The following is a 17946-nucleotide window of genomic DNA, read 5'->3' as shown; positions in this document are numbered from 1 at the left end:
AATAGACAATTTCTCGCTGGATGGTTTTTCAACAAATGAAGTAGGATTTCTCTTCACATCACTTTCAATTAAAGACAAAATAAAATTGAACTGCTCTATGTTAAGTGTAAAATAGTCTTTGAATTTAATTTTAAACATATCATTGGTTTGGAGTCTTCTGTGTATTGGTGTACATTATATTTAATTCGATCATATTCTTCTTCCTCAAGAAGTAATACAGTCATTATTTTTCCCCTATTTAAAGCCATTTTAACAACTTGTAAATTCTCAAGTTCATTGTTAAACAGCTGGAGACAATCGATATTAATCTGCGATGTCCTCGATCGACTGATTGTCGATTCTTAGAAATCGATTATTCTCTACAGCAAAGACGGCGATGTTCGCTGCAAAAGGAAACCGCGTAGCCGACGTTGAGCGCTGAGCGATCGTCAGCGTTGTTCTCTCGGCGATGATCGCCATAGCGGAACCATAGCTTTAAAGTAAAGAAATAATCGATTGTAGGAAAAGTATACAATAGCTGGGAAAGTTTAATAAAAATTTTTCCAATGGTTAGAGGCACAGTCTGAAAGATCTGGTAATGAAGCTGCTGCCCATCTTGTTAAGAAGGATAGTAATATCTTACATAAAGCTAAGTAAACTTTACTACTACCAACAGTTGAAAGATTAATGAAGCTACATATAATGTTATAGCACGGAAGTTGAAGGAGTGAAAGATGGAAGTGTCTCCATGTAAAACAAAACAAAATTGCAAGAAGAAGTGTAGTTGCAATTCTCGATTACACATGGGTCACTGACTGTCAAAACAATTGAACAAAACTGGAACTATTTCTTCACTACTTTATTGATTGTCCCCGCTTCATGAGGAAATGGGTGAGAATCACCTTCATGCGATATTCAGACATTTCTTCAAAATCCAAAATGTGCGAGAAACTAGGCAACAAAAATACTGACGGATTTATTGCTGCATGGATATCAGCATTCGATAACAAATTGAACAGATCCCCAAAAACAACTAGGCCTAAAATCGTATATTGGGACGGAGGACGGCATGTGGAAAGCATCCAACCATCGCAGGATTACAAACCAACCACTTTCACTATATGTTAATATTTATAAATTGTAAATCAATCTCCTTAATGTATCCAGCTGTTTGCTGACAACATAAAGTCCACTACAGTCCACTGTAGTCTATTCAGTTGTTGTTTTTCACTAGAAATGAAGGGTATTTTGATCGGTGTTCATTATAGATGCCTGTTTCTAGTAGCCAGAGTTGGGGTGTAGTCAATATATACTGCAGGGCTGTGTCTTCTGCAACTGGTACTGATGATTTTAATTTACTTCTTTTGTGGTTTATGGATGGACAGTATAAAAGAATGTGTTCCAGATCTTCATCATGATTATTACACCACAGACAAGTAGGATTATCAGATATGTGAAATCGGTGTAGGTTCAATTGAGTGACAATGTGACCTGTTCTGGCTCTTGTTAAAAATGTTTGAACATGTCTGGGCAAGTTGTTTTTACTCCATTCATGTAATTGAATCTAAACAACAATTTAAAGGCGAAATTGAATACATTAGGACTAAATTATTACTTCAAAATAATATTTCATTTTCTCTTGTCAATGTATATATACCTCCAGGCCTAAACCTAGTAATGGATGATATAGAACAAATTGATCCCATCTGATCGCAAGTTTATCATAGTTGGTAACTTTAACAGTAAACATCACATATGGAATTTATAAATTCTACTCATATTAATCTACTAATTTATATTTCCATTTTTCGATCTTGATACTCTTCACTTCCCCAATACTCAAAACTCTCTAATTCAAAAGCATTTCTTATGTAATTTAACTAAAGATTATTGGGCATGGTTTTCTTGACATGTTAATTAATGATTGAATTCCCATTTAACTTAAATCCATACCCAGTCACAATTTTATAGTTTTTCTAACCGACACATTCTCTCTGACTAGGTTCTCAAGTTATGTAATCTAGATACGTCAGTGTTTTTAATCTGGTCCGTAACATTCTGCTAAAACTTTTCACAATACCTTCATAACATTGCTAAAGAGAATCAAAGGATTTGAAAAGCATTTCCCGCTACAAGAGAGTTTTAATGCGTGCTTCCTTCTGGTGGATACGTTCATGGTTATTGCGTGCAGTAGAGCGCGAGAATGTCTTGTCACAGACACTGCATTGGAACGGCTTCTCGCCCGTGTGTTGACGTTCGTGTACTTCCAGATTTCCACGATCCGAGAAACACTTTGAACAGAAACGGCATTGGTACGGTTTCTCGCCAGTATGCATGCGCTTATGAACTCTAAGCTTAGACGAAACGATGAAACCCTTTCCACATTCATTACACGTGAATGGTTTCTCTCCTGTATGAATACGTTTGTGCACTTTTAAAGTTCCGGGATGCGTAAAACATTTTCCACAGACACTGCATTGGAATGGCTTTCTCAGCGATGGTTTCTCTAAGAACTCACAATTTTCGAAGATTTGTCCTACTGTCATTTGTTCCTCCTGGCCGACGCGGTAGTTTTGTGATGACTGTGTTTTGTAGCGAGCAACTGGAGTGCTATGATAAAAATACACAATCAGTATAAACAATAGCTTGAGCGTTAAGGAATGAAGAAGTGAACACGAATACAAAGATAACGCACAGAAAAAGGGTCTTTAAGGAAATATAATTACAACATTACGGAAAACATATGCGGTTTAGTTTTATAAGACTAATGGCCGGTTTCTACAAGTATTGTTAGAACATTTAACGAATGTCAAATTCTAAACAGTTTGTTAAATATAGTTTTTCATGTCTTCAACACTGGTTAGGCTTAACAGATTGTTAAGTGTTTGTTAAATTTAAATGTAGGATTTTAGGCAGTTAACTCATTTAACAGATAGTTAAATATGGCAGATGACATCACAGCTGTTGAAACAGAAGTAGTGAGGATAATATTGTATGTCTCTCTTTAAGGAATGTTTTGTGAATGACCGATAATATAACATTTAAAAGACACTTTGGAAAGCTAATATAAGGATGATAATTTTCAAAAGTAAACTGATTATCATATTGGCTGCTTATTTTGATATTGAGCTATTATATATTGGATATTTAGAAAATATGGGATCTCAACGTGGCAATGTAACTAGGAATTATGATTTATTTACTATGCATGATACTCAATTTGTGACAATATAGATTTTCAAAAGAAATACGCCTAAAAATTTTACAAGATATCTAAACCAGACTTGAATATCCTACAAACAGAAACAGACCACTTACTCCAATTCAGTATCTACTATTTACTCTTGATTCTATGATAATGGCTCTTTTCAACTAACTATAGCCAATGCCAATAGTGTTTCAAAATACACAGTGAGTATTATATTCAAAATGTTTCAGCAAAAATGAGAAGTTATATGTTAGCATTAGTACTATAACCTTACTTTATAACAATATCATTTTTCAATAGTAGTCTCCTACAACTTTCAATTGTCGTCTTTATCGATCATGGCCTACTGTACCGGGTTATGATTTTATACATGTTTCATGACTTACTCTACAATACAGAATTTCAAGAATAATATCAGCGAATAAAAATTTCCTTACCTGTGCAAAATCATTACCAACTGCTATTGAGTGGTTAAAATAGTGTTAACGACTGTTAAAGTCAAGTGTTGGTTGTTTTAAACAAAATTATGTTGAAGAAATAGAAAATACATTAACAAAACGTTAAAAATAAACAAGCTGTTAATTTAACACTAGTTCAGTCAAATTAAATATTTGTTGGAGAAACTGGCCATTATTGTGATATCGTCATTCGTTTGTTTTCTAAATGAACGAAATCATCGCTGTCAATTTAAAGCCAAGTGAGCGCCAGTGCAGATCCTTGTAAAGAAACCAGTCCCATTTAGGCCTACATGTAGAGCTAATCGAGCGGCGATGATCGCTATATCGGAACCACAGCTTTACTGTTACATTTAATCAGTTCTCTAGCACCATGGAATGGTTTGCAACTTATGCTCACGTCATCCTACCATATCTCTACGTCATTAGCAGCCAACAGGATTCACGCTAACATTACTATCAGAATACCCTTGGCACAAGCAATATTCATGGGATTGCCACTCACCAGCATGTGATAACACCTAAGTCCAAAATCTACTCGACTTTTTAAAACCGAAAACATATTAACCGATGGTCCTCATAAAACAGTTTACCTACATAAAAGTCCAAATTAGACATTCTCTGAGATCAAAAGTGCGTATTTTTAAAGTATGTGGATTTATTAATGGCTTTTAAATAATGGGTTAAACTTTAATACAAAAAAATGTTGTTATATGACTTATACAAGGACTACATCTTATTTAAGAGGTAATTATTCATTGAACGATGAATCATTACAACGAATATACTGTGTAAAAGATCTCGGTGTAATTATTAATCATAATTTGACTTTCCATAATCACATATTTAATATAACAAATAATTCTTTCAAAAATCTGGGTTTTATTATTAGGAATTCAAAAACTTTACAGAACACTTCGACTTTGACACTCCTTTTTAATTGTCATGTTCGCGCTAAATTGGAATATGCCTCTGTAATTTGGTCACCTACTTGCAAATCACTTGGTAATCAAATTGAAAAATTTTAAAAACGATTCTCTAGATATCTTTATTTTAGAAAGTATCATTGTTCAGCTCTCCATAACAAAATTTCGTACAACAATCTACTTGCTGAATTTAATTTAATGTCTCTTGGAAGTCGTAGGTTACTTGCTGGGCAACTTCTATTATATAAAATATTCAACGGTCTACTGGATAATAGCGAAATATTATCACAAATCCAGCTTAACGCTAGAACATCACATTTAAGAAATCGTCAATTGTTATATTACAAAAAACATAACACTTCATCAAATAAAAATTCACCAGTGTTAAAAATGTGTTCAAATTTCAATGAAATATGTAAAACATGGGATCTAGATTTCTGCATTTCTTACACGGAATACAAACCTTTTCTTATTAATATACTGAAAGTAGTTGATTTTATATAATATTGCTAATTGTTACTCTGTAATTTGCCAACTATAGCTACATTTTTGGCTATGATATCTATACTTAACTATTTTTCATTTATTTTATTTTGTATTTTTCATTTATATCTATATCTGTGGCTTTTATTTAGGTAGTATCTATTTGTCTGTTTTTTAGTCTTTTCTCATTTTCCATTTTAATTTGTATTTACACTTGTATCTTGCATTTGTATCTGTTTCATCTCTTTTTTCATGTTATATGCAATTCTATGTTTTTTTTAAACGAATATCTGTACTGTCTATTGTAATTGGGGTTTTGCCCTGTTAAATAAATAAATAGACAGACGGACGGATGGACAGACAGACGAATGAATGAATAAATAAATAAATGAATAATTAATGAATGAATAAATAAATACATAAATTAAGTAATAAATAAATAAGTAATAAATAAATAAGTAATAAATAAATAAATAATACATAAATAAATAAAAGAATGAATAAATGGATAAATAAATAAATAAGTAATAAATAAATAATAAATAAATAAATGAATAAATAAATAAATAAATAAATAAGGAAATAAATAAGTAATAAATAAATAAATAATAAATAAATAAATAAATATATAGATAGATAGATGGACGGACGGACAGACAGACAGACAGATACATAGATAAAATAAATAAATAAATAAATAAATAAATAAAATGTCTTTCTAAACATTCTCTCTTTTGCAAACAATATCGAGGAGTTTATAAGAACAAGATAATCTGTCATATGTTACAATTATTGCTGCGATTTCATTCAAAAATGAAGCAATGAAGTTAAAAAATAAGAGAGGATCAGTGTTTATAAATGATCTTGCCCCCCCTAATAAAAGATGTAGGTCATCCCATATTATTTGTAGATGACACAAGTATAGTAATTACAGCCAATAACTCCAACACATTCCAATCTTCAACAGAGGAAATTCTCTTCAAAATATGTGAATGGTTCTCAGTCCATAAATTAGTATTAAATTGTAACAAAACTAACATAATTCAACTTAAATCCTGTGCAAATTCAACCTCGCAAACTTCTAGCGCAATAATTAATAACAGATCCCTATTAGAAACAACAAAAACCAAATTTCTTGGCTTAAAAATCAATAATGTGTTAAATTGGAAAAATCATATTAAAGAAATTACCCCCAAACTATTTTGTTTTGCTATTAGATCTATGCAAAAGATAGTAAATATCAATACCTTAAAAACAATATACTTTGCATACTTCCACTCGGTAATGAGTTTTCGAATAATATTCTGGGGAAATTCCACAGATTAGTAATAGTATATTCCTATTACAAAAAAGGGTAATTAAAATAATAGCAGGTGCCAAATCTAGGGAATCTTGTAGGACTATTTTCAAAAAACTACAAATAATGCCTATGGCTTGTCAGTATATCTATTCATTAATAATCTTCCTCGTATGTAACCGTGAAAACTTTGTAACTAATTCAACAGTTCATAGCATAAATACACGTCAAAAGAATGACTTTCATACTCCATCGGCAAGTCTATCGTGCTATCAAAAAGGAGTGCGTTATATGGAAGTAAAACTTTTTAATAGCCTCCCTATCGATATAAAAAATGAAACTCGAAACATAAAATTATTTAGGGCCAAATTAAAGAAGTATCTAATTTCCCACGCCTTCTATTCTGTAGCTGAATTCATGACATTCAATAACGCTTCATGAAATTGATACTAAAACTTTGTGTTGTACTAGTAGACTATATTGTAAATCTCTTCTGTATATATTTCATCTAGACTGTGACTATAAATTAAGACTTTATAATAGTATCACGTTTTTTGACTTGTTCCGTATTCTAGCTGTAAGCATGTATGAATACCATGGAATGTTAATAAATACAATACAATACAGAACATTGTAGGCATACTCACCTTCCAGTCACAACTGTATCCTCTGCTGATGCATTCAGATCAAGCTCCTTCTTCACTGTGATGTTATTTGATCCTTCCTGAATGACAAGAGCACCGGTATAAAAATAAAAATAAATGCTATGATCTGCAGCATATTTCGAGTCATATTCACTGCAAGCAGAATCTTTACACGAAGAAACGTGTTGAGCAAGATTTCCATTAGTGTTGCCTGGTCCCTACAATTGAATCACTCGGAGCTAAAAGGAATTGAGTCAAAATATGAAGTTTTGAGTTATGCAACAATTTGAACAACGGATGTCATGCGCATTGAACGGTGGAAGAAGGAACTAAGACTTTTAAATATTCTCTTGTCTTCTATAACATAAAAATAGTCCACACCTGTGGAGTAACGGTCAGCGCGTCTGACCACGAAACCAGGTGGCCCGGGTTCGATTCCTGGTCGGGGAAGTTACCTGGTTGAGGTTTTTTCCGGGGTTTTCCCTCAACCCAATATGAGCAAATGCTGGGTAACTTTCGGTGCTGGACCCCGGACTCATTTCACCGGCATTATCACCTTCATCTCATTCAGACGCTAAATAACCTAGATGTTGATAAAGCATCGTAAAATAACCTACTAAAAAAAATAAAAATATAATATTTGTGTTATTAGTGGAATATTTTTTGCTGCTCCTCAAAAGTTGTCAAAAGTGACTTAATTCCTTTTAGCTCCGTCTGATTCAATTTTAGTCGAATATTTAATGACACTGATTCAACTGCTAGGTTATTTAGCGTCGATGACATTGGTATTTGGAGTGATGAGGCAGGGTATTTCTTATATGATGACTAGATATCCGTCTTAGTTTGGAAAGAACCTACCAAGCAATCGGTTGGAATAGGAACTGAATTTCTGGATCAAAGCACCTCTAGCTCAGCAGTAGAGAGTTGCACTCTATATAAAGGGCTATGCTCGTCTGTTGTTACAATTATATTCGTAGTGATTATCAATAGCCAGGCTCACAATTTTTACAAATTACAAATTCCGGTATCAACGAAATTCCATTAATTTCAACAGCTTAACAATCTTCACAGAATCTGCGAAAGAAATTAACAAACGAGGCCGAAAAAGCGCGAAGGACCTGTGCTAAATATCAAAGGAAATGTTCTTGTTTTGTCCCAAAATAGATTTCATGAGCTCGCTAAACTAATTTCGACAATGTAAAATTCAAAATATCGCAAAGAACTATTTAAAAGTTTCCAGATTTCGATATATTGACGATCATACGATTTAAATGGCCATTGGAAACTGCCATATTGAATAGATTCAGAATCAAACAGCACAGCTGTATCCCAAGATGCTAAAGGAAGTGAAATTCCAGTGTTTACAGAAATAAGGGAGGAAAAGAATATCAGCATACAGAAGGTTTACAAATCTGACCATAGTCTGCTAATGCATGCAAATGATAACTAGTACCAATCCAAAGAAAAGCAAACCAAGGTTGTTGTTTCCAAGTTAGTATTCACTTTTCTGTATTGGATGTTGGATAGGATGTGTGACCTGAGATGTTTTTTGTATCTGCTGAAAAGTTTACTTTTCTAGACATTTGAGGGTTCTCAATACACTGTCTTTTAGAACATGGCATGGGCAATTCCTTGTTAATGTTATGCTGAAAATACTAATTTCGATTTATCATCAGTGAATATCTGAGTATACTTGGGTATGAAATATTTCCGCGATCAAAAGAATACAATTATTAGAACAAAAAGTGTCACCGAATCCTATGGGCTCCACTCACCTCTGCTTCACATTTCACCACTGGAGTTCTCTCAATTTTCATTTCTGGTACCGCATCATAGTTGCAGTCTATGTACTCTGTCTTTATTGTAGTGATGTTGAGATGTGATGAATTTCCTTCCTAGAGAACACATAAACATTTTAAATAAGTTATTTATTAATTTTTAACAGAAACTGGACCCAAGTATATGATTACTGCGTGTAATAAAATCAAGACAATACAATCATCGTATAATAAGGTTAATATCGGAAAGGTCTAAAATTCTGGTAAGGTTGCGAATAATTGTTGAAAATCATACTCAAATTGTCACAAAGTGGTAAAACATGAGTCTGAAAAGATGTTTATTTGAAAATGTTTATTTATTGGAAAAATGGCCATACTTTGTTTTTGTTCTTCTTTTGTTATGTGTGGAAACTTGTCATTTAACGTTTACAAAAGGCGCTCAGTGTGCCCCCTTACACAAGCCTGAGCACGACTGCGAGTTCCATGTTCTCATCACGGTTCGAACATCATGCATTTTCAACACGTTGCAATAGCTCCTCTGCATCATTCACCGGTGCTGCATAGACGACAGCTTGGCTTTTAAGGAACCCGGAGGTTCATTGCCGCCCTCACATAAGCCCGCCATTGATCCCTATCCTGAGCAAGATTAATCCAGTCTCAACCATCATATCCCACCTCCCTCAAATCCATTTTAAAATTATCTTCCCATCTACGTCTCGGCCTCCCCAAAGGTCTTTTTCCCGCCGGCCTCCCAACTGACACTCTATATGCATTTCTGGATTCGCCCATACGTGCTACATGCCCTGCCCATCTCAAGCGTCTGGATTTAATGTTCCTAATTATGTCAGGTGAAGAATACAATGCGTGCAGCTCTGCGTTGTGTAACTTTCTCCATTCTCCTGTAACTTCATGCCTCTTAGCCCCAAATATTTTCCTAAGCACCTTATTCTCAAACACCCTTAACCTTTGTTCCTCTCTCAAAGTGAGAGTCCAAGTTTCACAACCATAAAGAACAACCGGTAATATAACTGTTTTATAAATTCTAACTTTCAGATTTTTTTGACAGCAGACTAGATGACAAAAGCTTCTCAACCGAATAATGACAGGCATTTCCCATATTTATTCTGCGTTTAATTTCCTCCTGAGTGTCATTTATGCTGTGGTCGTGCCAGAGAATCAGTTCCATTCCGAGGCTTATTTGAAGGATTCGTAACAAGCTGTTTTTTACGGTGATGGGTTGTTAGCCCTTCGCCCAACCCCCAAGCTGGAGGACCACCCCTTATCAGCTGTCCACGACTGCTTATTCAATATATTCGCAGCCACCCTCTATATCTGGAGGCCGTCTCCTCTATCCACAACCTGTTGTTGAGTATTAGTTAAATCAAAAGTTTTTCGGTAGGTTATTTTACGACGCTTTATCAATATCTTAGGTTATTTAGCGTCTGAATGAGATGAAGGTGATAATGCCGGTGAAAAGAGTCCGAGGCCCAGCACTGATAGTACCCAGCATTTACTCATATTGGGTTGAGGGAAAACGCCGGAAAAACCTCAACCAGGTAACTTTCCTCGACTGGGAATCGAACCCGGGCGTGTGGACTAATCAAAAGTGTATGTGTGTGTGAATTTAATATTAATTTTATGTAAAATGGCTCATACTGAGAGGACATTGAAGTTATTATTTGCAGAATTAAAAGAGAAACAGTTATCAAGTTGGACATACGAAACAATCTGAGCTTACAAATATAGGAGACCAACACTACATTTACATTTTAAAATAGCGGATGAAGGAAGACAAAATAAAAATTTTCAATTTTCACGGTATAAGAAATATCCTTGGCTAACACGGTGTGCTGAGACAAATAAGTTGCATTGTTATACCTGTATTCTCTTTGGGGTTGAAAATGAGTGGTTTCCATCTTTTGTGAGGTGTGTGTGTCACAAAAAAATTTGATAGTAAAGCCGATATAAACATCTGCAGTATAAAAAGATATAAGGTGAGCAGACTTTTTCAGCCTACTCTGTATTTACACCTTAGCTTCGTCACTGTAGGTGAAATCCTCCATCGCACAGGACCCCTACTGAAAGCTAAGTAACAGAGGGAATGTATGGACCAACACCACCTCAACATGTGCACAGGTTTTACTTTAGAGTTTGAATGAACGAACAAACAAAGAAACCAACAAACAGACAGATGGACACAGAAACAAATAAATAAATCAATCAATCTTCAAGATGGAAAATACTACGTTTTTGTTTATTAAATTCATTATCACTACGGTAACACAAGTAATAAAGTAACAACTGTTGCAGTAAATTTTAATGGTGCCAACTGCTCAATAAGTCAGATAATTTAATAAATATTTATTTATTTTCTTTAAGTGTAATGTGTTGCACTTTCAAATTTACACATCTAAAAACAATACTTTAGAGGATCTGCGAGATTTACAACTAAGGTTCACATATTTTTTCTTCGCAAGCTTACGCTGCAGCCTGAGGCTTATTGTGCTTACCACTCCTGTTCTGTGGATGGCCACGCTCTTGTACAAGTACAGCACGTCGCACTGTGAACTTAACCCGGGCTCTGGTATAGGAATATCTTATGCGAAGTTTTATCGCTAGATGGCAGGAGCGTTCCATGCAGCGCAACATGTTGTAGGGCTGTTATGTCATATGCTACAGTTGATTACATTTTCCCGCTTGTTGGTTTTCTGTGCGTGTCAAAATTATATTTATAATTATTTAGTATAACCTAGTATAATTTAATATAATTCAATACTTTCTTACCTCATAATTTAATTTAATTTACAATAAATAATAACGTAAACCTGTATAATATTAAGCGATTCCCCTTAAGAGTAAATTGAATGTTCATGAACCTAAACGAGAACTTTGAGAACAATATGCACGAATAAAAAAAATAGGACCTATGTCGAAGGTGAATATTACCCTCTTTAATAATTAGTATTTAAGAACCGTACGCTAAAAACGGGATATGCAGCCACCAATGTGTTTTTTTTATATAAGGAAGGGACTGTCGAGATTGAATTTCTTGAATTTTTTTCTGTAGTTGCAGAAAGATCAAAAGGAATTTTTAATAGGATGATATAATATGATGGCAATAGTATCACGATTAGTCGTGCGTTTTGTAGGTTAAGGACATGCAGTTTTGAATACTGTGTGGGATGATTTTGAAAATTTGAACTTAAAACATGGCTTTAATAATTAGGGTACAGTACATTAAAAACATTATTCACGAAATGGATTTCACTAGGGATCGTCCTGGATAATAAACATTCCAGTTTATCGAGAGTTTACTGCAGGCGTAAAATTCGGAGACTCCTACAACTACTGCATATAATCTAAGCTAACATAGCTCGCTGTCGAGGTTGCATATGTTTTTATTAATTTTTCTCTTTCCTCTTCCAAAATGAAACTATAGTCAACAATTCCTTACCTACTGGAAGTAGTTACTTTTATTTAATAGCGCAATTTAATTACCTATACTTTTTAAGGTTCAAAGCATATATTCAGAATATTTCGGGACCTGATTGAAGACAGAAAGCTTTCCCTGGTTTTTACATATACGAACATAACAAAAATTTGCTATTTTTAATTGTTTTTAAGAGTATTTAATATACTAATACACTACGTATATCCTCAATGTTTATATACCGAAAAACAAATGCACACGCAAAGTGCATCCCTCAAAGTACACGTGCGCTATCTGTTGGTGCTAGTTCAGGTATCCCTATTGATATGATGGCGATACGTGAATTAAAGATGGCGAAATAATTCTGAGATCCAACGCCGAAACTTACCCAGCAAAACCCCGGAAAATTCCTACCGGGATTTGAATCTAGGTCCGCTGATTTCACGGCCAAACGAGCTAAAAGTTTACATTCTAATATATATATATATATATATATATATATATATATATATAAAACTCCACTTGTAAAGATTTCACTCTCTGAACTTAAATTATGCAAATAAGTTTAAAACTAGAAACAAACTCTATATTTTACAACAAACGTAAACACTTTCAAATAAGACCTTGTTGAATCATCGATGTTATTTCACCAAATATAATTTTACTTAGACAAATTACACCGAAAAAAAAAAACACAATGAGCCTTCAGGCCGTAGGGGGAAAAGAAAACAGAAAAGTGGGAGGGGGGGGGGGACCCTGAAGATAATACGAAGAACCAAACATTATTGCGATCACTCACCTCAGGGTTAAACTCCAATGTGGGAAAAGTAATGGGCACCGCAGTTTCCTCAAACTTTATCTCTGTTGTGAAATCATAGCTGTGGTCCACGCATTCAGTCTTTATTTCCGTTGCATGCAGATCTGGGAATTTCCTACCCTGTGAAACACACACATTTCATAATTGGTCATTTAGTATATGCATCTATTCATAGCTACTTCATGTGTAAGCTTTTAAACCTGCACTCAGTTGCGCATTTTAGGTACATATAAATTATGATAAGTTTAGAAGTAATGGTATCTCATATAGCTGATATACAAATCAAGTTAAATCTACTTTTACTGTCTTTTAGAAAAGCTAAAAAAATCTATTACATAGTAACTATGTACCATCCATTTTTGTAACTTTTAGGTAAATGCAAACACATTCACACGAGTTTATAATGAAAGTATTGTACTTGAAATTGCATTTTCTTGCAAAATAATGAAATAAACAAATTGGATTTAAATCATTATAAACAGAACAATAGAAATAAATTGTTTTGAATTAAATTCTAGTATACCCTCATTTCATATTGCTCATCTCTTCATTCAAATGGATTAACATAATGAAATAATTTTTAAAGTAATGTTTGTAGGATTTCCGATAAGCTGGATTGTTAAAGGTTGAATAAGTTAAAATTATGTTTGTAGTCTTGTTTAGTTTATCAAGTTAACACGTGGTTTATTTATTCACATACATCACAACGAATAGAAAGCAATAACAGATGAACGTTTTCGCCATGGTATATTCACTATATTCAGTATTGTAAAGTCAGTGAACACAATTTGTGAAATTGACAAGTCAAGTAATACGAGGCACATCCAGAAAGTAAGTTTCCCTATTTAAAAAAAAAAAAAAGAACACACACTTTCAGGAAAACATTTATTGGCAACAGGTAAAGCAATGTTCCAGCTATTTTTCAACATAGCCACCATCAGAACTGAGACACTTGTCGTATCGTGGGATCAACTTTTGTATCGTAGAACTCTGCCGCCTGTGAATGGAACCAGCGTGTGACAGACGAATTCAGCTCTTCGTCGTTGCCAAAACGCTCACCAGAGGACAGGAATTTCTTGAGGTGCAAGAAAACGTGAAAATCACTGGGAGCAAGATCAGGACTGTAGGGTGGGTGATCAAAGAACTCCCAGCCAAATTCCGTCAAAACAGCTGCTGTGCGCCGAGCCGTATGTGGACGAGCATTGTCATGGAGGAGCACAACACCTGCAGTAAGCATTCCACGCCTCTTGTTTTGAATGGCACGTCGCAATTTTCGCAGTGTTTCACAGTAATGGTCAGCGTTCACTGTTTCACCTCTTGGAAGGAAGTCAATGAGCAGAATGCCCTTCCTGTCCCAGAACACCGTGCACATCACTTTCCGTACCGACAGCGTCTGTTTGAATTTCGTCCTGACCGGAGATCCACTATGCCGCCGCCAATGCATTGACTGCTGCTTGGTTTCCGGGGTCAAGTGCGAAATCCAAGTCTCATCGCCCGTGACGATCCTGTCGAGGAACTCGTCGCTGTCATCGTGATACCGTTGCAGAATGTCAGTGCTGCTCCTAAACGTTGCATTTTGTGTTCGGGTGTCAGGTTTTTCGGCACCCACCTGGCACACACTTTTTTGAACACCAGGTGCTTAGTGACAATCTCATGCAACAAGGATCGCGATATCTGCGGAAAATGGCTGCTCAGCTCCGTAATCGTGAAGCGACGGTTCTCCATGATGCACTGCCGCACCAGCTCAACACGATCATCATTGATGAGGGACGGTCGCCCACTGCGCTCTTCATCATGGACACTTTGACGACCTTCGGAAAACTGCCTACACCAGCGACGCACCATCTGTTTACTCATGATGTTCGGCCCATAGACCTGACAGAGCTGCCGATGAATTTCAATTGGCGCAATGCTTTGTGCATTAAAGAACTTTATCACCGACCGAACCTCGCAGGCGGCGGGAGAAGGAATAAGAGCTTCCATTTCGGACCACTGCTGCCACGCTACTGGCACCAGGCGGGACCTGTCCGGCTGGCATATGATTGATACGTCATAGATCTGTTACGCATGCCCAATTGACACGGCTAATTACGTTTACTTTCAAGGGGAAAAAATCGGGAAACTTACTTTCTGGATGCGCCTCGTACATATAAATTAAACAACAGAAACATAACACTCATTCAATAGCATTGCATAAAACGGCAAAAAAGAAAAAAATCTAAATTATCCTGAAATTTTAAAACAAGTGGACTGTGGGAGGCAATGAGGCAGCTGAAGTCCTTTGCCAAGAAACGGAGCAGAAGTGCTTCAAAATGCCTGTACTTGTCTTAATAATAAGGTTAAGATGAAAGAAAATTGATAAAACTTAACAATGCTTCTATAGCAAATGGAAGAAATTCGAGATATTATGTATTACAATTTAATTTATACCTCAACATCAAAATGAATTTGCGGTGGCAATATTCAGACCATTCACAGGTCATAATTGCGTCAGTAAACATTTACACAGAGTTGGTACTACAGAATATCCCACATGCCTGTCTAGATCATCTTCTCCACTTCCGCCTATTAACCAAGTTTCCATAACTTTTCATTAAATATTGGAATGCAAGAGACGAAATGATATCGTTGTCAACTTGCCCAATATTAGATAACAACTAATCATATTCCTACGTACATAAGCAATAATTTAATAATTGCTATCAATTCACCTCTGATAAAGGCTTGTTTTCTTCTGTATCAGTGTTATCACTCGGTTGTAAAGTCAGCTGGTCGCCATCAGGTTCCGTTTTGATGCCATCCATCACAGCTGAAAGAGATGATCAAGAAGCTGACATTAATTTGCAGAGAACTGTTTACAAAGTTTTATTTGAGGGACAACAAATATATTCCAGACATTTCAAAAGAACACCCAAATTAATTCGTCTGCGGAGAAACTTCCGGGCTTATATCGCGTTGTCTAGATGCTAGTGGCTGACATTTCCACCACTGTGTTGAGGTAATCCTCAGAACTCTACGCTTGGAGGGGTATATGCATATTATTGAAAATAAAGAAATGGATGCACTAATACACTCAAGCGTAGTTGATTGCTCCCTACTCAGCTTGAAGCTAAGATCTATTGATAAAGATGAAAATCTCATTTCCACAACCCCAAGTGCTCCTACACAGCTCTGTATCCGTATTAAAGGTACGGTCACACATCGCTACTTTTGCTGCGCAACTTTTGTACTGCAGCTGCAAAAGTTGCGTGTCGTGTTCACACGTAAGCCAAAAGTAGCGCGCTGCATGCTACTTTTCGTGCTGCGCAACCCGAGTGCAGCAAAAGTTGCAACTGGAGGTTGCGAGTCTGTTCACACGCAAGGCGCTACTTTTGCAGCCGCAGTCATGCTGCAGGTTCCCATCTCCGTGTTGACTTCTCAATATACATTTTGTGGTTATGTTCGCATTATTAATAGACTCATGTGAAAGCTTACTTATCTATTATTTGCTTTTCTGTCGTATCTAGTATTCAGAAATTGACATTATTTTTACTATAAAGCTTTTAAAAACGCCTATATACTTAAATGATAACCAACAGTATATTCACGTAATCAATGTTGGCAACCCTCCTGTTTGGAACTACGCTACGGAAAATTTAAAAAATGAATTATATCGTCAGCAATTATGCTCAGACTGTGTTGTGCATTTAATAACTGTTACAAATAATTTATTTTCATCACATTTAACATTAAAATATATTCAAACAATAAAAGTATAATTGGCACATTTGGGTGGTAACACTGGTTGCAACCGCAGCAAAAGTTTCAACAAAACCGATATCAAAAATGCTGCGGCTGCAACCCTGAGAACCCTGTTCACACGTCGCTACTTCTAAGCTGCGCGCAGCATGGAAAAGTAGCGGGCAGCAGGTTCGGCAGCGCTACTTTTCGGGTTGCACCGTTGTTCACACGTCGCAGTACGAGAGTTGCGCAGTTTTTTGTTCTGCATCGCTGCAAAAGTAGCGACGTGTGACCGTACCTTTAGTTGTATTATGCAGTTCCTCTAGTTCACTCCTTGCATTAGACAGAGGTCTTTGCAGAAAATCAGAGCAATAGCCGCCATCACCTAATAGGATTCCATTTCCCCAATCACAAACTGAACACGTAACCTGCTCGTGAGGAATATCATGCTATCATGTGTGGAACCTTGCCAACGAGCTACTACGGTACATTACAAAATCTTAATGATGATGTATGCACACCCGCACATTTATCGAAAAGAAACCTTCTCTGTTCCAGATAGTTCGGCATTATTTTCACCAGATGATATAATGGGGATGCGGGTGCAGTCAATACAACCCAGTATTCGTGGGAATCCAGATATGGCTAAAAATTCTCTGTTAATTCCAAGACGTTACCTTTCAGAATGTGGAGGCTTTATGTAAGTTTGTGCTAATAAAGCAAGTTCATGGGTAACTTCTCTAACCAGTCTGCAGATAGTAGACTTATGCACCCCTACAATATCACCAAGACTATCTGAAAGGTCCCAGTGCGTAATTTCTTAATATAATTAGAAGCCGATTCATTGGAGACATGATAATTTATTTTATATGTCTACATATAAGTTTTTCTTTCAATTTTTTAAGTGCCAAACAACAAGATCCTTTACTTAACCTAAATCGTTTTCAAACTCATTTTCTTTAAACATAAGTCGTCTCGTCTTTGTATGATCCGTTGTCTTAACAATATTTCTTCCTTATACATTAAAAAAAAATCATCTGAAGAATCTATAGGAGAATGTTATGTTTTATTTAACGACGCTCGCAACTGCAGAGATTATATCAGCGTCGCCGGATGTGCCGGAATTTTGTCCCGCAGGAGTTCTTTTACATGCCAGTAAATTCTATAGGAGAATATTTTCCAAAAGAATATCAAATGGATATATAAATG

At 35.7% G+C, this 17946-nt stretch overlaps 1 protein-coding gene across 5 annotated transcripts in view; it reads right to left on the bottom strand.

The window, feature by feature from the left end:
• The window catches only part of LOC138691858 (oocyte zinc finger protein XlCOF22-like), a 31574-nt gene that overhangs the window by 12940 nt on the left and 688 nt on the right, over window positions 1-17946 (bottom strand). For 3 of the 5 annotated variants that reach the window (XM_069814404.1, XM_069814403.1, XM_069814405.1), the window contains exons 2-5: window positions 15729-15826; window positions 13000-13137; window positions 8768-8887; window positions 6996-7072 (exon numbers count right to left, since the gene is read on the bottom strand). In XM_069814404.1, the coding sequence (XP_069670505.1) occupies window positions 6996-7072; window positions 8768-8887; window positions 13000-13137; window positions 15729-15821 (428 nt within the window). In that variant the 5' untranslated portion in view covers window positions 15822-15826. Of the gene's footprint in view, window positions 1-903; window positions 2590-6995; window positions 7073-8767; window positions 8888-11280; window positions 11479-12999; window positions 13138-15728; window positions 15827-17946 lie in introns of those variants that run through there. The other 2 variants (XM_069814406.1, XM_069814407.1) reach the window with 2 other exon arrangements.

This window comes from Periplaneta americana, chromosome 16, assembly GCF_040183065.1.
Source record: "Periplaneta americana isolate PAMFEO1 chromosome 16, P.americana_PAMFEO1_priV1, whole genome shotgun sequence".
Classification (NCBI taxonomy): domain Eukaryota; kingdom Metazoa; phylum Arthropoda; class Insecta; order Blattodea; family Blattidae; genus Periplaneta; species Periplaneta americana.
Note: the sequence above shows the minus strand (reverse complement) of the source record. Positions and strands in the feature narration are given on the sequence as shown.